General features: G+C 44.1%; 3 protein-coding genes across 8 annotated transcripts in view; 2 read left to right on the top strand and 1 right to left on the bottom strand.

Annotated features, from left to right (window-relative positions):
* FZD3 (frizzled class receptor 3) overlaps positions 1-1634 on the bottom strand; it is a 56169-nt gene extending 54535 nt beyond the window's left edge. For 2 of the 3 annotated variants that reach the window (XM_069975782.1, XM_069975784.1), the window contains exon 1: positions 1215-1634. The gene's annotated coding sequence lies outside the window, so the exon portion shown is untranslated. The remainder of the gene's footprint in view (positions 1-1214) is intronic. The other variant, XM_069975783.1, reaches the window with a different exon arrangement.
* The window catches only part of ELP3 (elongator acetyltransferase complex subunit 3), a 238387-nt gene that overhangs the window by 102658 nt on the left and 109716 nt on the right, over positions 1-26013 (top strand). The gene's annotated exons all lie outside the window — the stretch shown is intronic.
* On the top strand, positions 1231-26013 carry FBXO16 (F-box protein 16). Of its 3 annotated transcripts, none has more exons than XM_069975789.1 (9): positions 1231-1739; positions 9318-9434; positions 11563-11598; positions 14636-14842; positions 17833-17997; positions 18324-18538; positions 20793-20895; positions 24071-24296; positions 25593-26013. In XM_069975789.1, exons 2-9 carry the CDS (start codon positions 9339-9341, stop codon positions 25658-25660), a joined length of 1116 nt encoding a protein of 371 aa, XP_069831890.1. In that variant the 5' UTR covers positions 1231-1739; positions 9318-9338; the 3' UTR covers positions 25661-26013. The 3 variants fall into 3 exon arrangements, with proteins under 3 accessions (XP_069831890.1, XP_069831892.1, XP_069831891.1); XM_069975791.1 differs by having other exon boundaries at positions 1231-1751; XM_069975790.1 differs by lacking the exon at positions 1231-1739 and adding an exon at positions 1791-1874.

The raw sequence follows: 26013 nt of genomic DNA, 5'->3' as shown, positions 1-26013 counted from the left end.
ATCACACAACAATGGATACAGGACATCACATACTGTGTCATCTATATACATGGTGCACATCATATAATGGTATATACAGAGTGCATGCCATATAATGATACATACATAGTTCACATCATATAATGGTATATACAGAGTGCACAGAATATAATGATATATACTTAGTGCATGCCATATAATGTTATATCCATGGTGCACAGCATATGTCATATACTGCATGGTGAGGACAGGACCCAGGGCCTATACATAACAATGGATACAGACAGTGTCATCTATATACAGATTTATATACATAGTGCACACCATATAAAGTTATATACATAGTGAACAGCATGTAACATTATATACATAGTGCACATATATATATATATATATATATATATATATATATATATATATATATATACGTATACCTGGGCACATATTGTATTATATATAATTTGCATGCCATATAACGACAGTCCAGTGCTGTATACTGTATGGTGAGGACAGGATCCAGGGCCTATACATAACAATGGATGCTGGGGACATGAGGACCCAACGCCGCCTGCTACATTATAACCTATAATATACTGGAGAACTGTACGATGAATGCTGGATGGTGCTATATCAGTACAGGCCCTGGCTGATAACAGAGGTACAGGGTGAAATTGTATCATGTGCAGGAGACTATTATAATCATGTATACATTGTATTTATGGACATGACAGCAGGTAATATATATATATATATATATATACACACACACACACACACATTATATTACTGTATATTATACATAAGATAATATACATATTACACTACACTATGGCATAATACATGACATTACAGCACACTACATGACATTGTAGGGCTCTGTATATAATAGTACAGTAGATGGCAGCACAATATATAACAGTACAGTAGATTATAGCACATTCTATATACTCTATATACTATCACATTCTGTAATGTAGTGCAGTAGAGTATAGCACACTGTATATAATATTAGAGTATAGCACACTGTATATAATGGTGCAGTAGATTATAGCACACTGTATATTATAGAGTATAGCACACTGTATATAATGGTGCAGTAGAGTATAGCACACTGTATATTATAGAGTATAGCACACTGTATATAATGGTGCAGTAGATTATAGCACACTGTATATGACATCACGCGCGGTATATCTGACACTAGATGATAGCCCGTGTATAATCCGATCACTCACCGGCTGCGGAGTCTCCACGATCAGGGTGAGGTGTCTACTGATCAGCTTGGAGCCCACTGCTGGCAGAACACGCAAGCCACGCCCCCAGGTCCCATAGCCACACCCTTCATTGCTATACACAGCCTGGGAATACCACGCCCTCCATCAGTCATAGGTTGTGTCTACGATAGCCCGCCCACCAAGGTTACAACTGACTAACCCCTCCTTACTCATTCATGTCCGAGGCTAAGCCACGCCCTCAGCATTGGTAGACGCCCTTGCTTTACCACGCCTTCCCTCTTGCCATACGCTAACATGTGAAACATGAGCCCCGCCCAACACAGCTGCGGGCTGTAGCCGCCTGCGCTATCGGGTTTCTCCTATGGTCGTTATAGCAACCGCTCCCGGTAATGTGGGAAGGAGCAGTGAGGGGCGTGTCGCCTACTGAGTGATTGACGTGAATGAGATGCCCGGGTTAGTTTCCATAGCAACGACGCAAGCAGCCGTGTCCGGTTCTCCTGACCTACGGGGCCCCGCGCAGACCAGGTAACTGAACCGGTGAGAAATACTGACCGAGGGTGACGTCACTGAGAGCGTGATATGGGGAGTAGTGTGATTATATAGCTATCCACCTGTATATTGTTATCAGTATACTGTGTGGTCACATGGCCTGTATTATTGGTATAGTATACATTGTATATATAAGGGTGTGTTACATCGGGTATAATTACAGTATAATGCACTCTAAGGCCATGTTCACACATAGTATTTCTGTCAGTCTTTTCAACCAAAACTAGGAGTAGAACTCACAGGGCAAAATTATAATGGAAAGATTTGCAGTTTCTGTGTTTTCATGCCTGTTTTTGGTTGAAAAAAGACTGAGGGAAAAACTGTGTGTGAACATGGCCTATGCATGTATAATACACTGTAATATATAGTGTACGCCTGTATAATACACTGTAATATATATAGTGTATGCCTGTATAATACACTGTAATATATAGTGTACGCCTGTATAATGCACCGTAATATATATAGTGTACGCCTGTATAATGCACTGTAATATATAGTGTACGCCTGTATAATACACTGTAATATATAGTGTACGCCTGTATAATACACTGTAATATATAGTGTACGCCTGTATAATACACTGTAATATATAGTGTACGCCTGTATAATACACTGTAATATATAGTGTACGCCTGTATAATACACTGTAATATATAGTGTACGCCTGTATAATGCACTGTAATATATAGTGTACACGTGTAATATATAGTATATGCCTGTATAATGCACCGTAATATATATAGTGTACGCCTGTATAATACACTGTAATATATAGTGTACGCCTGTATAATACACTGTAATATATAGTGTACGCTTGTATAATGCACCGTAATATATAGTGTACGCCTGTATAATACACTGTAATATATAGTGTACGCCTGTATAATACGCTGTAATATATAGTGTACGCCTGTATAATGCACTGTAATATATAGTGTACACGTGTAATATATAGTATATGCCTGTATAATGCACCGTAATATATATAGTGTACGCCTGTATAATACACTGTAATATATAGTGTACGCCTGTATAATACACTGTAATATATAGTGTACGCTTGTATAATGCACCGTAATATATAGTGTACGCCTGTATAATACACTGTAATATATATAGTGTACGCCTGTATAATATACTGTAATATATAGTGTACGCCTGTATAATACGCTGTAATATATAGTGTACGCCTGTATAATGCACTGTAATATATAGTGTACACGTGTAATATATAGTGTACGCCTGTATAATGCACCGTAATATATATAGTGTACGCCTGTATAATACACTGTAATATATAGTGTACGCCTGTATAATGCACCGTAATATATAGTGTACGCCTGTATAATACACTGTAATATATAGTGTACACGCAGGGCCGGTTTTAGACTAGATGTGGCCCTGGGCAAAGTTAAAGGTGGGGCCCCAAATGCTGAAATATTTTAGCAACAATTTAAGGTCCCCATACATTTTACTCTTTTGTTGGTGGTACCTGTTGCTCGTGGTGGGTTCGGCCATCAGTGTAAGGTGTATGGGGCTCTCTGGACAGTCCTCTGACAGATGATATCAGTGGACATAGGGGATCGAGCTTGATGGAAAATCAATGCCCAACCTCTTTGTTCTAAGAGAGATAAGCCGCCATCAGATCTGTATGGCTATGGCTTTACCATCTCATAGAAAACACAGGAAAACTCAGATGTGCCAAATTTTTGTGTATGGGGAGGACGGGACCGGATGGGACAGATAATTGTCAGCTGAAGGATTGTTCAGCCAGCAGTTATTGGAAGTGTACGGACACTTTTAAGGCCGTATTACACGGCCTGATATTCTGCAGAAGTGAGCGCCAATCTGGTAGAATGGAGCTGGCTTAGAGAGCAAAAGCTATGGAGGAGATTTATCAAACTGGTGTAAAGAAGAATTGGCTCAGTTGCCCCTAGCAACCAATCAGATTCCACCTACTTAGAATCTGAGTAATGAAAGGTGGAATCTGATTGGTTGCTAGGGGCAACTGAGCCAGTTTCACTTTACACCATGTATGATAAATCTCCCCCTATGTGTATATATACAGTATATCATTAGTGATGTGTGTGCAATCCTTGCTGTATATAGTAAACAATAAAGATATATATACTACTTGATCACGTCCCCCGGTGTCCTCAGGCCATGTCTGTGATATATACTACCTGATCATGTTCCCCGGTGTCCTCAGGCCTTGTCTGTGATATATACTACCTGATCATGTTCCCCAGTGTCCTCACAGAGCGATAGCGTCCTGATTCGGACAATTTTCGCTCCATGTATTAGGGCCCTTACTCAGTTCAGAAGTTTACATGCCGGGACTGCCACTACATGTCAGGACTACCGCTACATGCCGGGACCGCCGCTACATTTTGGGACTGCTCCTACAAGTCGGGGCCGCCCCTACATGTCGGGACCGCCTCTACATGTCGGGACCGCCCCTACATGTCGGGACCGCCCCTACATGTCGGGACCGCCCCTACATGTCGGGACCGCCGCTACATTCTGGGACTGCCACTACATGCCAGGACTGCCGCTCCCCTGTGATGCGCGCCGCTCTGGAGGAGGAAGGAGCCGGCATACACAGCATCCTCCGGTGTCTGTGACAGCTGCCGGACACAGGAGGATGCTGTCTATGCCGGCTTCTTCCCCAGCAGAGCGGCGCGTGTCTTCAGTCTCCTGCGGGCCACGCGATGACGTCATTTCATCGCGCGCCGCCTGCAGGAGAAAGACCGGCACAGAGGACCTAGGACAGAAGAGGACATGGGCAGCGTGGGAGCGGAGGTAAGGTGAGTGGGATGTTTATTTTTTTTTATTTGGGGGTTAACTAGGCCACCAGAGACATGCCTGATGGGGGTTAACTAGGCCACCAGGGACATGCCTGATGGGGGTTATTTAGGCCACCAGGGACATGCCTGATGGGGGTTAACTAGGCCACCAGGGACATGCCTGATGGGGGTTAACTAGGCCACCAGGGACATGCCTGATGGGGGTTAACTAGGCCACCAGGGACATGCCTGATGGGGGTTAACTAGGCCACCAGGGATATGCCTGATGGGGGTTAACTAGGCCACCAGGGACATGCCTGATGGAGGTTAACTAGGCCACCAGGGATATGCCTGATGGGGGTTAACTAGGCCACCAGGGATATGCCTGATGGGGGTTAACTAGGCCACCAGGGATATGCCTGATGGGGGTTAACTAGGCCACCAGGGACATGCCAGATGGGGGTTAACTAGGCCACCAGGGATATGCCTGATGGAGGATTAAATAGGCCACCAGGGACATGCCTGATGGGGGTTAACTAGGCCACCAGGGACATGCCTGATGGGGGTTAACTAGGCCACCAGGGACATGCCTAATGGGGGTTAACTAGGCCACCAGGGACATGCCTGATGGGGGTTAACTAGGCCACCAGGGATATGCCTGATGGGGGTTAACTAGGCCACCAGGGACATGCCTGATGGAGGTTAACTAGGCCACCAGGGATATGCCTGATGGGGGTTAACTAGGCCACCAGGGATATGCCTGATGGGGGTTAACTAGGCCACCAGGGATATGCCTGATGGGGGTTAACTAGGCCACCAGGGACATGCCAGATGGGGGTTAACTAGGCCACCAGGGATATGCCTGATGGAGGATTAAATAGGCCACCAGGGACATGCCTGATGGGGGTTAACTAGGCCACCAGGGACATGCCTGATGGGGGTTAACTAGGCCACCAGGGACATGCCTAATGGGGGTTAACTAGGCCACCAGGGACATGACTGATGGGGGTTAACTAGGCTACCAGGGACATGCCTGATGGGGGTTAACTAGGCCACCAGGGACATGCCTGATGGGGGTTAACTAGGCCACCAGGGACATGCCTGATGGGGGTTAACTAGGCCACCTGGGACATGCCTGATGGGGGTTAACTAGGCCACCTGGGACATGACTGATGGGGGTTAACTAGGCTACCAGGGACATGACTGATGGGGGTTAACTAGGCCTACCAGAGGCATCACTGGGGGGGTTAACTAGGCCTACCAGAGGCATCACTGGGGGGGTTAACTAGGCTACCAGGGACATGACTTGGGGGTTAACTAGACTACAAGGGGCATCACTGGGGGGGTTAACTACAATAGCAGGGCATCACTGGGGGTTAACTACAATAGCAGGGGAACTAGGGGAACAATACTTTGCCTTGCCCTGGGTGCTGCAAACCCACGCTACTAACTGCCGCACACGGTATGCGGCCCTCAAATGATTTTATTAATGCCCGACCGGCCCTCGACATGGAAAAGGTTCCCCACCCCTGCTATATACACTGTATGCAGACCAATATCATGTGGCGATCACTCTATGGCTGTACTATATATACTGTACTGTGGCTGTACTGTATATAGTGTCAATATGTGGTAGTCAATCTATGGCATTAATGACTATATATACGCTATATACAGACCAATATTAATGCCAAAGAGTGACCACTGCATAATGACTCTATATACAGACCAAAATTACTGCCATAGACTGACCCCTGTATAATGACTCTATATACACACTATATACAGACCAATATTATGTGGCGATCACTCTATGGTTGTACTATTGGTCTGTATATAGTGTGTATATAGTCATTATGTGGTGGTCACTGTATGGCGGTAATATTGGTCTGTATATAGAGTCATTAAGTGGTAGTCAATCTATGGCAGTAATGACTATATATACGCTATATACAGACCAATATTAATGCCAAAGAGTGACCACTGCATAATGACACTATATACAGACCAATATTACCACCATACAGTGACCACCACCTAAAGACTGAATACCACCTTATTTTTTTCTCAATAAAATACACCGTATTGCCTTAGTGATGTCATCATACACTATACATAGGAGCTGCAGCAATTACATAGGACTGATGAGGCCGGAGAATGGCTGCAGCTCCTATATACAGTCTATTCACCTCAACACTTGGAGTCAGCAGTGCTAATACACACACACGCACCATTATATATATATATATATATATATATATATATATATATATATATACACACACACTCACACACCCATGAAAACACATTATACAGATACAAACCATCCAGTCCATACACTATACACAGGACATGTAACACACACTACATTCATCCATTATACACCTACATTCACACACATTACACACTACATGTACAGTATACTTACTCCCTCTAGCATGCTGGTTGTAGTGGTGAATCCCCCTCATGTCTCTTGCAGCAGCAGCAGGCTGTCATCCTCCCCCAGCAGCCCTCTCCTCCATCGTCCCGACAGCTCCACACCAGAGCAGGAAGTCACGTGCAGTGAGAGGAGCTGGAGGGAGGGGGAGCAGACACCGAGCAGCGTCCTGCAGCCTCTGCGTGACCCCTGATAGCAGCAGCAGCCAGGGATCACTCCCAGACGCTGGAGGACGCTGTCTGTGCTCTCCTCTCCACTGGAACTGCGGTAGGGGGCCCCTGGGGGATGGGGGCCCTGGGCATTTGCCCTGCTTGCCCCCCCCTAACGCCGGCCCTGTGTACACGTGTAATATATAGTGTACGCCTGTATAATGCACCGTAATATATATAGTGTACGCCTGTATAATACACTGTAATATATAGTGTACGCCTGTATAATGCACCGTAATATATAGTGTACGCCTGTATAATACACTGTAATATATAGTGTACACGTGTAATATATAGTGTACGCCTGTATAATGCACCGTAATATATAGTGTACGCCTGTATAATACACTGTAATATATATAGTGTATGCCTGTATAATACACTGTAATATATAGTGTATGCCTGTATAATGCACCGTAATATATATAGTGTACGCCTGTATAATGCACTGTAATATATAGTGTACGCCTGTATAATACACTGTAATATATAGTGTATGCCTGTATAATGCACCGTAATATATATAGTGTACGCCTGTATAATGCACTGTAATATATAGTGTACGCCTGTATAATACACTGTAATATATAGTGTACACGTGTAATATATAGTGTACGCCTGTATAATGCACCGTAATATATATAGTGTACGCCTGTATAATACACTGTAATATATAGTGTACGCCTGTATAATACACTGTAATATATAGTGTACGCCTGTATAATGCACCGTAATATATATAGTGTACGCCTGTATAATACACTGTAATATATAGTGTATGCCTGTATAATGCGCTGTAATATATAGTGTATGCCTGTATAATACACTGTAATATATAGTGTACGCCTGTATAATGCACTGTAATATATAGTGTACACGTGTAATATATAGTGTACGCCTGTATAATGCACCGTAATATATATAGTGTACGCCTGTATAATACACTGTAATATATAGTGTACGCCTGTATAATACACTGTAATATATAGTGTATGCCTGTATAATACACTGTAATATATAGTGTACACCTGTATAATACACTGTAATATATAATGTACGCCTGTATAATACACTATAATATATAGTGTACGCCTGTATAATACACTGTAAAATATAGTGTACGCCTGTATAATACACTGTAATATATAGTGTACACGTGTAATATATAGTGTAGGCGTGTATAATATACTGTAATACATAGTGTATGCCTGTATAATCACTAATATATAGTGTATGCCTTTATAATACACTGTAATATATAGTGTACACGTGTAATATATAGTGTACGCGTGTATAATGCACTGTAATATATAGTGTATGCCTGTATAATACACTGTAATATATAGTGTAGGCGTGTAATATATAGTATATGCCTGTATAATACACTGTAATATATAGTGTATGCCTGTATAATACACTGTAATATATAGTGTACGCCTGTATAATACACTGTAATATATAATGTACGCCTGTATAATACACTGTAATATATAGTGTACGCCTGTATAATGCACCGTAATATATATAGTGTACGCCTGTATAATACACTGTAATATATAGTGTATGCCTGTATAATGCGCTGTAATATATAGTATATGCCTGTATAATACACTGTAATATATAGTGTACGCCTGTATAATACACTGTAATATATAGTGTACGCCTAATACACTATAATATATAGTGTACGCCTGTATAATGCACTGTAATATATAGTGTATGCCTGTATAATGCACTGTAATATATAGTGTACACGTGTAATATATAGTGTACGCCTGTATAATACACTGTAATATATAGTGTACACCTGTATAATACACTGTAATATGTAGTGTACGCCTGTATAATACACTGTAAAATATAGTGTACGCCTGTATAATACACTGTAATATATAATGTACGCCTGTTTGTGTAAACCTGAGGCTGCCCCAGTGAGTAGACTGGGTAAATATGGGATGGCACGTATGTGGGGGACGGCACCCAGGTGTGTGGGGGGCGGCACGCAGGTTAGGGGGGGTTGAACGCAGGGATGTGTGTGTGGGGGAAGGGAGAGGTGGTCACCATCTGCTACTGTATTATCTCTCATCTTGTTTTTCTCTTCTGTTTTCCTGGAATGTAGAAGAAAGTGAAAAGTGAAGCGATGGCGTTTGCTCCGCCCAAAATCACAGAGGGGGCGAAGCTGCAGACGAAGATGAGCACATGGACACCCCTGAACCACCAGCTGATGAATGACAAGGTGAGATCACAGGCCCCTGCCCCATAAGGAGCATCCTTACAGATGCACAATATTGGGGGGAGCTGCATGGCCCTATAGACCTTTAAATGCTGGGGGTCAAACGATCGTCCAGCTGTCAGTTATCTTTCCTGTCCTCCCCATCCGCATGGCCGAGCGCTCCTGTGTTTTCCCTAAGCCGCAGCCAGGGAGCCTTCAAATATCCACCTGTGCTTTTATCACATAGAGAAATGCTTTTATTCTCTAGTATAATAACTTTTCCAAGCTCCTGAATAGCTGGAAGCTGGATGCCTCCTCTCTCCCCTTCCTCCCTGCTTGGTTGACACCTGGAAGTGGAGTCCCAAGCATGGTCAAGTATGGGAGGGGGAGTGAGGGGGCGTTACAGTTTGCGGCACTTCAGCAGCTCAGGAACTCCTCTTTGACTCTTTTTACTATATAATAAAAGGTGTCTGCTTGTCATAACAGCATCAACTGTCAGCAGTTTGGGGTGTGAATAACAGCTGACAAATTCCATTTAAAGGCTGGCTTCAGAAAGTTAGATATAGATCTGTAATTTGTTTTTATTTAAAAAATCTCCAGTCTATCAGCTGCTGTATGTCCTGCAGGAAATGGTGTATTCTTTCCAGTCTGTGCTCTCTGCTGCCACCTCTGTCCATGACAGGAACTTTCCAGAGCAGGAGATCTTTTCTATGGGGATTTGCTGCTACTCTGGACAGTTCCTGACATGGACACAGGTGGCAGCAGAGAGCACTGTGTCAGACTGGAAAGAAAACACCACTTCCGGCAGGACATACAGCAGCTGATAAGTACTGGAAGACTGGAGATTTTTAAACAGACATAAATTACAAATCTGTATAACTTTCTGACAGCAGTTGTTTTAAAACAATTTCTTTTTGCCTAGAGTTCGGGGGCTATGTGCACACTACATAAGTTCCGTGAATAAGCGGCAGGAGATTTACGTAGTTTGCGTACAATGGAAAGTATACGATCTACGGCTGCACAGTTCACACTTTGTAAGAACTTACGCCCGGATCGTATGCGGCACCGTAAAAAATGAACCAGACCATTGTTTGAGGACGAAAATGCTGTAACTTACGCCCGTAGCGTAACATGCGGTCCCGTACGGAGTGGTGATTTCTTCATTTTTGCACTTTGATTTGCCGATCCAAAAGGTTCTGTGGGGTGTCCGGGGCTAGCCGAAGATTTCCAAGTAAAAGACCGCTGTCAGATCGCTACGTACGGCACTCGGGAAGCGTAAGCAGACTACGGGCGTAAGTTCGCAGACCGTACATAGCCGGCCGCAACTTACGTAAATCCCCAGCCGGAGTTTAACACGTATATGTCCAGCCGCGAAAAATATGCGGCCGCACATATAAGTAGTGTGAACATAGCCTTAAAGCGTATATGTGCAGGTAAAGCATATCAGCCTGGACACCAGTATTGGATACATATGCAACAATGCTGAGTTTATCTCTTGACTCATACAATGTAACAGACTACAGCCGAGGAACAAGGATTGGATTAGGACAGGTTGTAGCCTCTAGCCATGTACTTGAAAGTCTCGTAGATCATCTCCCAAAGTTACATTCCTTCACAATTTAAAAGCTCTCCTCTTGCTGTCAGTGAATGTGAACAATCTTACTTGCATCCAGTGGCTGCATCCTGGTCCTTATCATGTCCTGTGCGTAAGAGATCTCCGATACTTTATAACAAGCCGCTTCTGAGCAGGATTACAGCCTCATGACAATGCAAATGTGAAAGTTTCCACTCACTGATAGCAAGCAGAGGTCGTAAATAGGACAAAGAAGTGATACACAAAGTGACTGATGCCCCCAGTGCCCCCTATAGGTGTGGTTATCACAGGAGGGACATGCATCTATACATAGCACATCTTATGGATATGCTGTGAGTGTGTAGGACCCTCATATAAGTCCCAGGTACATGTAGTGCCCACAACCCCCCAATAAGTAACTGCAATTGTTGTACAGTCTAGAGTCACCATAGACGTATAGTGCAGAGACTAAGTTGTATTTTAGCCCCAGGCGCAGGAGTATTTCCCACTGTATTACATTGTATCCTATATACGCTGTATACCTAAGATTTACTGCTGTCAACCTTTGTGTTTACATAGGTGTTCGAAGAGAGAAGAGATTTACTTGGAAAATGGGTACGAGGTGATGGTCCGGCCGCTCACTCACGTGATGTATAGGTCACCGCTGACTGCTCGGCTCCTGTCTCCTATGATTAATGATGTTTTATTGTGTCCATAGAAATCCTGTCACATCGGTGTTCTTACTTTACTCCGCTGCTGTTTGCCGTAGTATCTCCATAGTAACATAATACTCCATACAGCTCTATAGATAGAGGGTGATGTCCCAGGTCTATTATTACAACTGCAGATCACATCCTATATTATACTCACTTACTATGTTACAAACATTGCCAGCATTCCCTGCTTATTCAGTGTCTGCACAAGGTTGTTCTAATGATTTTCATTATGGAAGATGTTTTCTTTATACCAGCCGTATACCTGTACTGTCATCTGCTGGAGGAAACCTGTGTTTTATAGGAGTGTAGTGATAGGTCTGTTTCAAGCAGACTAGATAGATAGATAGATCGATAGATAGGAGACAGATAAATAGACAGACAGACAGATAGATAGATGGACTCCTACACACCAACTCTGATACGTCATGGACTCCTGTACACCAGCCCTGAATGTACCCCCCCCCCATCATGATACATCATGAATAGAGATGAGCGAATAGTGAAATATTCGATAATTCGAAATTTGATTCAAAATGCTCCCGATATTCGTTTATTTGAACTAATATGGTATCCCATTATAGTCTATGGGAGAGAAATCCTTGGGACCTGGAAATCAATATTCGATCACTAGGAGCTCACCAAGTGCACAATGACACCTCAGGAAATGATGCCAACACATCTGGGATGCATATGGGACAGCAGGGGAAGCATGCCTGGGTGCATCTAACACAAGTGATGAGCCAACATCCCAATGTTCAGTTCAGAGCCTGAACATGAACAAAAAACAAATGTTTGTGATCGGTTCGGGTTCGCAGAACATTAACAAACAAATTACGAATGTAAAGTGGAAGCGTACGTTTTGGTCTAGCAGTACGCATTTGTGTACATATCAAGAGCAGTGTAAAATATCCGTATAAAAAACAGCCGTATACCGGATATATAATTTTTTTTTACAATAATAAAATGAAAGAGCTGTTCAACTCCTTTACAGGACGCATACTATGCGAATCAGTAGTAGCAAGATAACAGCTATTATCCCGCAATCACAGTATACACCAGTAGATGTCTGAACACACTGCCTGTCTCACAACAGCTTCTAAATATATGGTTTTTATAGTTTTAGCTCTAACAAGGGCTTTTGGGGGTCCCTCCCTACCTAACTTCACCTTAAAGCTTTCTCTCTCCTTGGTATACAGTCTCTCCCTCTCTAGCTCCAACCAGCAAGTGACACGAATCTGAAATCCACTATTCTTATATTCAGAAGGTGATGTAGTTTAGCCAGCCAAGTCCTGCCTATTCCTAGCGCCTGTCCCTCCCCCCTGTATGTTTATTGGCTGAAAAAAACGCCGGGGGTGGGTGGGGTGTTAGGGCGAATTTTTACTGCGTTATCTTTCAAATATTTGACCGCAATCAAATAGCATACTATTCGCTCATCACTTATCATGAACCCCTGTACACCGACCCCGGGTTAATCCCATTTTCTCAACCCCCTATTTTCCACATGCTTTTCCAATGCTAACTTGGACCTGCTATCGAATGTAACTTGGACCTGCCAATAAAGCTCAGCAGCAGTGAACAGTTAGCAGCCTGAGGCTATGTACACGCAGTATTTTGGTCCTTATATTGCTGTATGTATGCAGACATAGGATATGTTCATACAGTATGGGGCTGATGTATGAGCTGTAGATGTCACGATGATGGGGCCTATACACATAGTATTACATGGATGTTCCGTAATCTGGAGATCCAGCGCTGCTGTCAGACGTGTGTGGTCACAGTGAGGGCTGGGGTCCATTTCTTGTTGAATATTTCCCACCTACTTGTTCCAGAACTGAGTAAATATTTACCTCATGCAGATTAGAGGGATAAGAGGATGATGGAGGTGACCGCCCGTACACACATATAGGAACGGGTTATTATATGTGTGGTATGGGTAAGCTGAGAAGAAGGTTGTGTACCAGTAACTGCAGCTACAGAGGGAGGGAAGTACTTAAAGGGGATGTTTTAAATGTGATCAAAAACTTAGCAGTTCACTGACAATAAGCAGGGATCTTAAAAAAGTTAAGGGGGAACCAATTTGGCTATGTCAGGATTGGATATGTCACTGTATATAAACCTGGGCTCAGGCCTGCCCAGAAATCTAACCAGAATACAGACACATGGCCCGGATAGGGGAGATACGGGCGTGATTGATGCCTCATTACAGGATGACTTCACATCACATTGTGCTGGGAGTAAACTGAGACATGACGAATAGTGTATCCAGGCTATGGCCCTGACACCTGCACAATGGTCTGCTATGAGGTGATACACAGACGCTTTGATCAAGACCCCCATCCAGTCAAACAAGCCCCTCTGACCTTCATTAACCTCTATTGACAGGAACTGTAATTAGGAGCTTTTAAAGAAGCGTCATAAACTGTAATAAGACTATTATGCTTCACCTTGATTGATTTATAGGGCCGTCATTGTAGGTTATTACACACAGGTCGTATTCTTAGTTTCTGGGTTTAAGATTTCACCCAAAACTTTCAGGCCGTGCTCACACATGTCACATTTGCCTTAGGCCACACCGATGTGGATTTATCAAAGTATCCCAGGTAGAAATGCCAGCAGTAAAATGTAACTCTAGTCTGGGTCTTCCACGCCATTGTAGTCCTATGGGTGTATAGTATAGTGTCTCTATGAAGATCCCTATACAGCTGTGTGCATGATCCCTATAACCCATGCACATAGCTGTATTATAGATCTGTGCTGTGGGACTTTCTATTACATAGTGATTAAAGGGGTGGTATCATGATAGACATTGATCACCTATGCCAAGCCCTTCATAGTCAGTGGCCAACCATAAATTACCCTATAAATGTTTTGGTGTGTTCAGCCATGCCTGTACTGTGCAGATAGTCATGATGATGACTTCTTCTTTTCTCTCTCAGTTTGACAAGTGGTCGGATGCTCAGAGACGCGGCGTCCTGTGTGACCTGTTTGAGCGATGCAGCGTGTCCCAGCTGAGGTTCTGCAGCGGCCATCTGCAGGGTAAAGCCCCCAGAGACTCGCTGGATTTCTCTACTGTGCTCCCCAGAGTTCTCAGCCTCTACATCTTCTCCTTCCTGGACCCTCGCAGCCTCTGCCGCTGCGCACAGGTAAGTATAGAATAAGCAGGGGCGGTCTTGGCATTTCTGGGGCCCCAAGCAAAGTTATGTCTGGGGCCCCCGCCTCGACATGCGTTCCAAAACAATAGACCGCTGTGTGTTGCCCCCAGTAGTATATACCCCTTGTGCGCTACCGCCAGTAATATATACTCCTTGTGTGCTGCCCCCAATAGTATATACCCCTTGTGTCCTGCCCCCAGTAGTATATACCCCTTGTTTGCTTCCCCCAGTAGTATATAGACCCCTGTGTGTTCCCCCAGTTATAGCTCCCCGTGTGCTCCCCCAGAAGTATATAGACTTCCTGTGTGCTGCCCCAGTTGTATATAGACCCCCTGTGTGCTGCCCCCAGTTGTATATACCCCCTGTGTGCTCCCCCACTAGTATATAGGCCCCCTGTGTGCTCCCCCACTAGTATATAGGCCTCCTGTGGGCTCCCTCAGGTGTATTTAGCCCCCCTGTGTGCTCCCCCACTTGGATATAGACCTCCTGTGTGCTCCCCCACTTGGATATAGACCCCTATGTGCTCCTCCAGTAGTATATAAACCCCCTGTGTGGTTCCCCCAGTAGTATATAGACCCCCTGTATGCCCCACCAGTATTATATAGACCCCTTGTGTGCTGCCTCAGTAGTATACAGACCTCTGTGTGCTCACCCAGTTATATATAGACCACCTGTGTGCCTCACAAGTAGTATATAGACCCCCTGTACATTCCCCCAGTAGTATATAGACCCCCTGTGTGCCCCACCAGTAGTATATAGACCCCTGTGTGCTCCCCCACTTGGATATAGACCTCCTGTGTGCTCTCCAAGTTGTATATTGACCCCATTCTGCTGCCCCAAGTAGTATATAGACCCCATGTGTGCTGCCCCCAGTAGTATATAGACCCCTCTGTGAAGCCCCAGTAGTCTATATCCCCCCTGTGTGCTCCCCCTGTTATATAGCCCCCCTGTGTGCTCCCCCCATTTATATAGACCCCTGATGTGCGGTCCCCCAGTTAAACAGACCCCTGTGTGCTCCCCCTCCCATATAGTATATAACACAATAAAACAAAAACTTATACTCACCTGGGTCCGGGCGTCTCCTCTTCTCTTCACACTTGTGGCCACAGGAAGGGTTTTCCCTGCGATCACAAGAGGCCGCGCTCCCCTTGTTCTGGCGCCGATGCTCCAGTGATGTCACTGGAGCGCCGGCACCACAAGGACAAAGCTGTCACTTGTGACCGCAGGGAAAACCATTCCTGCGGCCACAAGAGTGACTGACAGGAAGGGAGCCAATGTCTCCCACCCTGTCAGTGCTGCTGCATGTAACTATATGAGCGCTCATTATGAGTGCTCATAGTTACAGTTCAGATGGCAGCAGCGAGCGGGGCAGCGGCCCTGTCCAGCGGTCTTGAGCACAAGAGCGGAGCGTGGGGGCCCCCCTGGATGTTGGGGGCCCCAAGCGATCGCTTGGGGTGCTTGGTGCCAAAGACCGCCACTGAGAATAAGTATCATGTATTGATTGACTGGAGAGGAAACGCCATGGTATACCAGTACAGGATGCCTTTTATCTTGTAGTTTTATTAAATTTAAACCCATTACTTCTATTTCCCGTAAGTAATAGTCCCAGTTACAGAAAATGCTGACCTCCTCACTAGCAAGGGGCAGAAGTGCTCAGCAAACAGCCGCATGTAGTGTGGATTAGGTGGAAGCCTCCCAAAATACCACCTTTCTTTATACTACTTGAAAAGAATGGGGACCCATTGGGGATCAGTGCTTCATGTGACCATTGGGAGCCATACTCCAGAGATGACAGATTTCTTTTCCTAATCTAAAGTTTCCCACGCTGGTGACTTTTATACATGAAGGGATCAGTCTTCTTGGGATTATACAGATAGGCAATCCATAAAAGTACAGCAAGCCAGTGTGCTCCACCTTCTCCTTACAGCACCATACATTTAATAGTGGTTGTGTTTGGCATTAGAACTTATTACAGCTGCTCTTATTCAAGTGAAGGGGGATAGGTTGTAATATTACACGCAGCCACTATCAAATATATGGCACTGTGCCTTCTAAAAAGTGAAGGGAACATGCAGCGGCCCCATTAGTCAGCTGATCGATGGGGTTGCATAGCGTTGGATCCACACCACTCTGATACTAGTGGCCCTTCCTTATGGTGCATTTACACAGACAGATTTATCTGGCAGATTTTGGAAGCCGAAGCCAGGAATGGATTTGAAAAGAGAAAAAATCTCAGGTCTTTCGTTTATGACATGTTCCCTCTTTATAGTCTGTTCCTGGCTTTGGCTTCAAATATCTGTCAGATAAATCTGTCTGTGTAAACACACCATAAGGATAAGCCATCAGTTTGTTCCCTATCTAATCCGCTCTATTGGGGTATGATCAGATCTGATTGCTGGTTTTTGATGCCAGTTTGCATCTATAATCTGTTTGCAGAACAATACACAGAGATAGGGTAACAGAGATTTAACTCTTTGCAATGAGATTGTGCTGTGGAATCGCCAGGGACCTGCTGTGCATTTGTCCCAAAATCATTGCAGAAAAACTCAGCAATGTCAAAACAGATACCAAGCAGAGAATAGAGAATGCAGTTCTGTCATTGCCTATTAAACGGGTGATCCAAAGTTAGAAAAACATGTCTTTTTTATTTTATTGTTTTTCAAAAACAGCACCACCCCCATCTACAGGTTGTATGTGATAGTGCAGCTTAACTCCTTTGAAGTTAATGGCATTGAGCTGCAATACCACATCTAACCTCTGGACAAGTGGGGTGCTGTTTTTGGAAGAAAGCAGCCTTGCTTTGATAATTAGGGACAGGATAATGTAACAATGGGGAGAATAAGTAATCATCTGGGGGCCCACCATGATCAGGTACTCAGCAGCGGACCTGTAATGTGGCCGTACGGTATATAGCATGCAGGCTATATATATATATATATATCAGCACTGAGGTGACTAAGTTTTTGTTTGGCTCTCTCTAGGTGAGCTGGCATTGGAAGACCCTAACAGAACTGGACCAGCTTTGGATGCCAAAATGCCTGCGCTTTGGTTGGTACATCAATTTTTCCCCAACTCCATTCGAGCAGGGGGTATGGAAGAGACAATACATAGAGATGGTGAAAGAGCTTCATGTGACCAGGCCTAAGGTAGGTACAGCTGACCGGTATCTCAGCAGGATCTTGTCACTATTACTTTGGGTTCCCTTTGGAGGGGATGAATAACCAGGAGCCACAGTGATGGTGAAAGAAAAGGACCTCAGCAGCACAGAGGATTTCAGGAGATAAAGAGTCTATGCTGTTTTTGTGGGGGCACTGGCCTGTCCTCTCATGTGGTGATGCTAGTGAGGACAGGGCTGCATGTAACAGGGTCAGTGTAAGACACAGGGGGCAGAATACAGATGTACGAAAATAGGAGAAGGAGCAGGTTTGTGGTCTGCACCCATTACATAACATCTAAGTTTCCTCCATTCTAGACGCCTCCAAGAGAAGATTTTGTGGTTATTGATGTGCAGCCAATTACCAAAGAAGTTTCAGAACCAAAATTGACTTCTCTATACTCACATCGGTCTATGAAGTCACATGACAAGAAGGAGCTCCCACCGTGGCGGTCATCTGACAAACACCCCACCGATACCATAAGATTCAACTACCTGGATAACTTTAATCCTATCGAGCAAGCCCGACAGGCGTAAGTCATGTGTCTCCTGATGTAGACTCCTGCAGCTGTATTCACTATTCTTATATATACTGTATATATCTATCCCATCATCACAGGATAAGTTACACAATGGAGGTGGCTCAGAAAGCAGCCATTGTGGTGGGTTGTATATAATTACATTTGTCCCTATAGAGAGGTACAGTAAGTGGTATACAAGAAGGACACCTGTCACTGCATCCTGCTCCTCTGTATCCGGTATCACATCAGCAGGTAGATGTCAGGATGCAACTTTATCACTGCTTTGTGCGGTGTCTGCCTATTGCTGGGTGATGGATTGTAGGCACTACTCCATTACACGGGAGCTTGCAGTCATGTGTGACCCACACCATGTGGTTTCTGGACCTTAAAGGGAATGCGTCACCAAAATGTTACTGGTTAGAGTCAGATACTAAAACTTGTTCTTTTATTCTAATCTGTTTCTATTTTCTGACTGTATTTTTTTTATTTAACCATTTTTACATCGTTATGGGGGCGGCCATCTTGCCTGGGCTGTTCTTAAGAACATTTTGTGACATGCTTTACAGCAAGACTCATGGACATAGACAACAATAGACAGACTCTGTATCCTTGAGATGAATGTGAAACATTACTGAGCGTGCTGTGACCTATGAAAAGGTCGTTCCACATGGAGCTGCTATTATCTTATCTAAGAACTGGTGTCACATGACGCTGCATTGCTGTACAGATCACTTTACGGCAGCCTCATCTGATCACCACAGACTCAGCTTAGTTTTAGCCCCAGTGGTGAGAATGAAAACTGCAAGATATCAGGATTATTTTATAAAATGGATAGAAAAATTGAAGATTAGAAAAAATGTCACCAATAATTTTTAAAGAAGATTTTTAATCCAAAAACGTTATTTAAACAGTAAGTCATTTTCTGATGACACTTTTCCTTTAACTCCTCTGTCTATCTCCTGCTTACACACCATGGGACACCTACTGGGCACAGGGGGCTTCTCCTGTAAATCTGGGGTAGTTGGGAGGACTGTAATTTTCAGCATTATTAATATATGTGATATAGCAGAGCTGATTGTGGTAACATATACAGATGTTTGGATGAGCATCGGTGACTACACCAGTGACACACTTGCCAATACTCCTTTTAACCATGGGGGCGGGGTTTATGTTCTCATCAAAAGAGGCATTTCTTGTTGGAATCGCTCCTCATTCCCAGCTTGGTGCCAGCGCTATTACATGTGTCGGCAGCGATCGGGTATGTGCAGGGGGCTGGGGGGCGCGGGGATGCCTGGGTAATTGCTAGATCGTCTGGGCAGCCCATAAAAGATAGGGGTGGTCTTCTGCCACCGCTCCTACTCCATGGAGCGACAGCAGTATATAGCTGCTATCGTGATTGTTGATTTTTCAACATACGGAAAGACAACAGTCAGCTGACATCGTGCATGTCGGCTGATTGTTGTCTTCTATTACAGAAAGCGATTATCGGCCGTAAAGTCAGTATCGGTTGAATATAGCCGATAATCGCTTTAAGTAATAGGGCCTTAAGTCTGCGGGGGGTAAAGATGAGAGGGTGCAGTCATACTGTTGCCCCCTGTGTGACTCTTGTGTCTTACCCCTGATTAGTAGACTGTAGGGGGTGGGGGCATTTCGTTGATGCACCAGTACACCCTACTTCAGCCTCAGCATACCCTTATTTATAGGGGTCTGTTTTGGCGACCAGTGCTCTCATTGCTCTTCGTCTGAGAGGACCTGTTGAGCTACATACAGGTATACAGGTGAACCATCCAGTTCTGCAGATCAGTTGTGACAGGATCAGACTATGACCAAGAATGCCGGACTCCGCTTGTTTGCTTTGACAAATCCTGCACAATAAATTTTCACGACACCCAGGAAACAGCCCATCATCCTCAAAGATTACATGCCTTCAGCCGCCCGATGAAAGAAGCGCCATTTAAATTCTTTTCACACTTTATGATCATCCAGAGCTCTCATGATCAGCTGATCACGGGAGGGGGGGGGGGGGGGGGGGGGGCAAAGGTGGACAACCCATATAATGGTAAAAACTATCTAAAAAAAAAAAGTATCTATTACAGGTGAGTGATAGTGAGTGCTAACACTTTCTATAGACAGGATTGTGACCTGTGAATAGATCCAACGCTGTCTGTTTTTCTAATTATTTGTATTTATGTGTCAGAAATAAGATACATTGTTCACTCTTGTGTAGAATTTCCTCTGTGTAGTAATGATCCTGTATATTCTGCAGGCGGAAATCTGGTTCTGGGACCTCAATCCTCAACAAGCAGAACTTAGAGAAGAAGAAGAGACCATCATCTGCATCATACAAGTTACGTAAAGCTAAATCACTGGTATGTTGTCAGGTTTATAGTCTCCAAGTAATCAGTTACTATAATACCACCGTACAAGAATATAACTACTATAATACTGCTCCTATATACAAGAATATAACTACTATAATACTGCTCCTGTATACAAGAATATAACTACTTAGTGGACTTAGTGTAGGGACCCATGTGTATCAGATACCGGCACGAGGTACATGGGGCAGTATGGCTTGATCAATTCATACACAAAATTCTGATGTGTTTTTTATTTAGCCTAGCGGCACTAGTATCAGCCATAGGTGTGAGGTGCAGCACTCTGTTTCTTCCCTGAACCGCATTTTGTTTCTCTCTTTTCTCCGTGTATTGCACTCCTCCTGGTGAGACCCACATGACCGCAATTAGCAGGAGACACCTGAGTGCACATGGTTTTAATCCCTCCTGTTTTTTCCCATTCTGTTTGCTGCAGCTATGGTGAGTGTAATTCCTTATCCAGACTTGTGCTGCTTGGGGGCGACCTTCTCCGCCGGCTGTGCTGGCCGGGTTCTGGTGTGGTGTTTTTGGGTCTGGTCCTGTGGCATGGGGGTCGCAGGGCCGTCCCATGGCCCCCATTCCCTGGCTGTGCACGCCTGCGGGGTTGGTGGCCACTGACTGGCACGGTGTGGACTTAGTGTAGGGACCCATGTGTATCAGATACCGGCACGAGGTACATGGGGCAGTATGGCTTGATCAATTCATACACAAAATTCTGATGTGTTTTTTATTTAGCCTAGCGGCACTAGTATCAGCCATAGGTGTGAGGTGCAGCACTCTGTTTCTACCCTGAACCATAACTACTATAATACTGCCCCCTATATACAAGAATATAACTACTATAATACTGCCCCCTATATACAAGAATATAACTGCTATAATACTGCTCCTATATACAAGAATATAACTACTATAATACTGCTCCTATATACAAGAATATAACTACTATAATACTGCTCCTGTATACAAGAATATAACTACTATAATACTGCTCCTATATACAAGAATATAACTACTATAATACTGCTCCTATATATAATAATATAACTACTATAATACTGCCTCCTATATACAAGAATACAACTACTATAATACTACCTCCTATGGACAGGACTAGATCAGTAAACAGTGATATTTCTGTATTTTTCCCTTATGAAGCAGTGTAATCCTCTCCCGGGAGGCTCAGCTTGTCCCCGTCAGGTACGCTCTCATGGATTATGCTGTTTACCTCCACTCACATTCCTCTCTTCATTCGCACCCCATGGTGGGGTGTCATTGTGGGTGAGATCTGACACCTGGGCCTTGTCACTCATCGTCTGTCATTGGTGCGGTCACAGTCAGACACCTCTATTACCTGGGCCCAGCGAGGGCCGTCACATCAAAGCTCCCATAGAAAAAGGCTCTCTGGTTCTTCAGCTACAGATATAACAAATGAGGGGCTGTATGGGGAAGGGGGTCATGTTACATCTGTATTATGATGGCTCTCAGTAACTTACATCATGTACAGACACCTCACTAATCACTATTGTTTGTCTCAGTCCAGGATTGTAGATAGATATTAGGGGCCAGAGGGGCTGTACTGTATGGGGTATTTATCGACAGGATGAAGAAGGTTTTGAAGAAACCTTTTTCTGAACGTTTAGAGAAACTATTACAAAGTTAATTATCAGATAGTTTTGATTATTGGATGGTCAGTGAGGTTGTAACCTCCAGTTAGCTGATGGAGGGGGCTGCAGTGCTCACATTGTATGGGGCTGGGCTGCAGTACCAGACACAGCCACTACAGCAGCATGGCGCTGTTCCTGGTAAATAGTGAGGGGCATGAGATCCCTTTAAACATCTGATAAGTAGGGGTGCCAGGAGTGTAAGGATAAGCTGCCAATATCAACGAATAAGGGGGTGCTCACATATAGACAGCCCAGTGACAGGTACTTTTTAGGGTACTTTTCCTATTAGGTATGGTCACATGCCTGAAGCCACCAGTACTAGCCAGTGTATATGTGTAGAAAAGTACCAAAACAATTAAAGGTCCGCACATTCATTCTTGTTCACACTATGCAGTTTGCACACAGCCATGGCTAACAGTAAATAGAAGACAGAAAATGCTGCAGCAAAGAGCAAGTGCCATATAACATTTTAGTTTTGTTTTTGTTTTTTGGGTTTTTTTTTTTTAAATCTTTTTAGAAAACGTAATTTTTTTTAAATGAGGTTCTTAGCAGATGGTTTGATCAAACTAAATGTACCAACTCACCACGTTAAGGTGCCCTCAGAGAGTTGGACCTACACTAACAACTAACAAGATTTTTTAAAAAGAGTTTTCTAAAAAGTTTTTTCAATTTTTTATTATTTTTTTTAAACTAAAATGTTATATGGCACTTGCTCTTTGTTGCAGCATTTTCTGTCTTTTATTGTGTGTAGAAAAGCCCTTGGTGATCAAATATTGTCCTGCATATTATAATAGGCCTCTCTGCAGCCAGCCAGCCCCCTAGTCTGTACTGATGAGGGCCACAACCCTTCACTTTTCCATTTGATGCCTGTATATGTCGTATGTATTACCCATCATTTGCACAGCATGCATCACAGTATTCCCATCATGGAATGTGCACTTAAAATTTGGGGATACTTTTGTGACTGGCCAGTGGTAGTCTGCTGATGTGTAGTCCTTACCCAGAACACCTTGCCCATTGTATTCAGTGACAGCTTTGTAATACCTCCTTTCCCCTGTAGAGGCGCTGCAGAAGAACCAAACACGTGTTGGTGGGTTTTGTAAGGGATCTTAGCTGATCACTGATTGTTACATGTGATTGGCTGATCGCTGTATCTCTCTCAGTGATCGGTAAGCAATGAAGTGCCCTGCAGCACCACCACAGGGGAAACGAAGCATTACACTGCACCCATTCTAATCAATAGATTATCATTTCCTCCAGAGACAATAAAGTTCTTTGTAGCCGTTCTTCACCCTTGGTAACAGGTGATGGTCTATGGTAATAGGCGAGTCTAGGTAAAGTGGCTCGTCCACCCTGCTGGACTGGATACAATTGTAACAAACCTCCAGCTGTGAGACGTGTGAAGTTAATATATGTAAATTTAGGAAACTTCAAGCTGCTTTAGAATCTCTCAAGCAGGGAGCCATAACAGATGTGCAGCTTCATCCCTTGTGTTCTCGTAGATGTCCATTTCGGCTGAGTTTGGAAGCCTGGTGAAACCTCAGTCCAGACCGAGCTGGGCCGCGCAGCAGTCAGGAGAATACCCGCTGAGCAAGAGCACTGCCAAGGAGCTGGCGCAGAGCACAGAGTGGAACGCTGGAATACGACCCGCGCCTGTACGGGCTGGGGTGCCTACACTGTCTGAGAAGGGGAGGAAGGCCGCCAGCCGGACATCCAGGAGCTCCCCAAGTACTGATCGCCATGTCTCTTATACTTATACATATGATCAGCAATAAATCTACAATATAGTCATCACCTCTAGTGACCTGTTCTCTCATGTGTCAGGATAAGCTGGGGGACATTCAATGTGGCTTCCATTTAGGCCTTACCAGCTATAGTAACCCTATGTGATAGCACCTAGGATGATAGCATTCTAGCCCCTATTTAATGCTACATTATAATAGAGCCTAATGCTGGGTTTACAGGGAACGATTATCGTGCGAATTTGCACGATAAAAATCGAATTCGAACAATAATCGTACGTGTAAACGCAGCGAACGATCGAACGACGAGCGAGAAATCGTTCATTTTGATCTTTTAACTTGTTCTTAAATCGTCGTTCGCAAAAAATTCGCAGATCGTTCCGTCTAAACAGTCGTTCACTGATTTTACCTATGTGCGAGATAGGCTTAAGCGATCGCAAAACGATCAGAAAATGAATTTTCTGTACAATATATCGTTCCATCTAAACGCTAATCGTTATAAAAGAAAAATCGTTACTTAGAGATCGTTAATCGTAAGATTGGGCGAATTATCGCTCCGTATAAACCCAGCATAAGGGTCCATTTACATAGAAAGATTATTTGACAGATTATCTGCCAAAGATTTGAAGCCAAAGCCAGGAATGGATTTGAAAAGAGGAGAAATCTCAGGCTTTCCTTTATGATCTGATCTCTGTTTATAGTCCGTTTCTGGCTTTGGCTTCAAATCTTGGGAAGGTAATCTGTCAGATAATCTTTCTGTGTAAATGGACCCTAAAATATGTTCCATAAATACCCAAACTTTGTGGTCAGGACCCCTCATGATGCAAGTACCACCTGCTGTATATACTGTATAGCAGTGCTTCTCAAACTTTTTCTAGTGGAGCCTCACCCAACCAACCAAGACAATGCCTGGGCCTCACCAGACTGACCAAGAGGGCGTCTGGGCCTCACTATCTGTGGTGAAAGTCCATTTAAAAGGTGAAAATAATGCTAGGGCTACCTTTTACCCGTCTCCCAAGCTCTATATGCTAATAAAGCAAGTACAAAATAAATTAATAATGTTGCTAAAATTGAGATTTTTGCTAACAGCAAAAGGACTGTGCAGATCATAGTTGCTTTTTGAAAACTGGCTCCCCAGCTGGGCCTCACCAACAACTAGGGGGCGCCTCACTGCTGAGGCCCGCCTCACAGTTTGAGAAGCACTGCTGTATAGAATACTCCATAGTAGTTGATCATTGTATTATTAATAATAACTATTCTCTTTGTCTCTGATATTTTTCAGCCATGTGCCTGTTTGAGAGCCAGCCCTGGCAGGTGCCCCCGTCCGATCACGGCTCAGATGAGGACTAGAAGCCTGGACTTCATTGTATGCGTATAGGACAGAGCTGCTCCGGGCACCTGCTGACTGGTCAGGTCACTTCTTTCCATATAGACAAGGTGCAGCTTCATCCCTCACAACTGACGTCCACCCCTCAACCACCAAACATGACCTGCATCCATTGTATACACAGTGCCTTAGATATGACCCCTACCCTCCAGCCATTGTGCTTCAACACACAGTGCCTGGAGGCAGGAGGAAAGAGACGGGGCCCCCAGGGGTGGGTACCTGTACTACACCTGACCTCCATCTGATCTCATATTCCCTCAGAGATGATCATGACTGAATATATAAAATATTCTTACAATTAACAATATAAAGCAAA

This window comes from Dendropsophus ebraccatus, chromosome 6, assembly GCF_027789765.1.
Source record: "Dendropsophus ebraccatus isolate aDenEbr1 chromosome 6, aDenEbr1.pat, whole genome shotgun sequence".
Classification (NCBI taxonomy): domain Eukaryota; kingdom Metazoa; phylum Chordata; class Amphibia; order Anura; family Hylidae; genus Dendropsophus; species Dendropsophus ebraccatus.
This window is presented reverse-complemented; position numbering and strand designations above follow the sequence as displayed.

Excerpts from the sequence above, each read along its gene's own strand:
- FBXO16 (XM_069975789.1), top strand. The coding sequence starts at position 9,339 with ATGGCGTTTGCTCCGCCCAAAATCACAGAGGGGGCGAAGCTGCAGACG. Across the intron at positions 14,843-17,832 it reads GCCTCTGCCGCTGCGCACAG|GTGAGCTGGCATTGGAAGAC; the intron begins GTAAGTATAGAA and ends GGCTCTCTCTAG. Across the intron at positions 17,998-18,323 it reads TTCATGTGACCAGGCCTAAG|ACGCCTCCAAGAGAAGATTT; the intron begins GTAGGTACAGCT and ends CCTCCATTCTAG.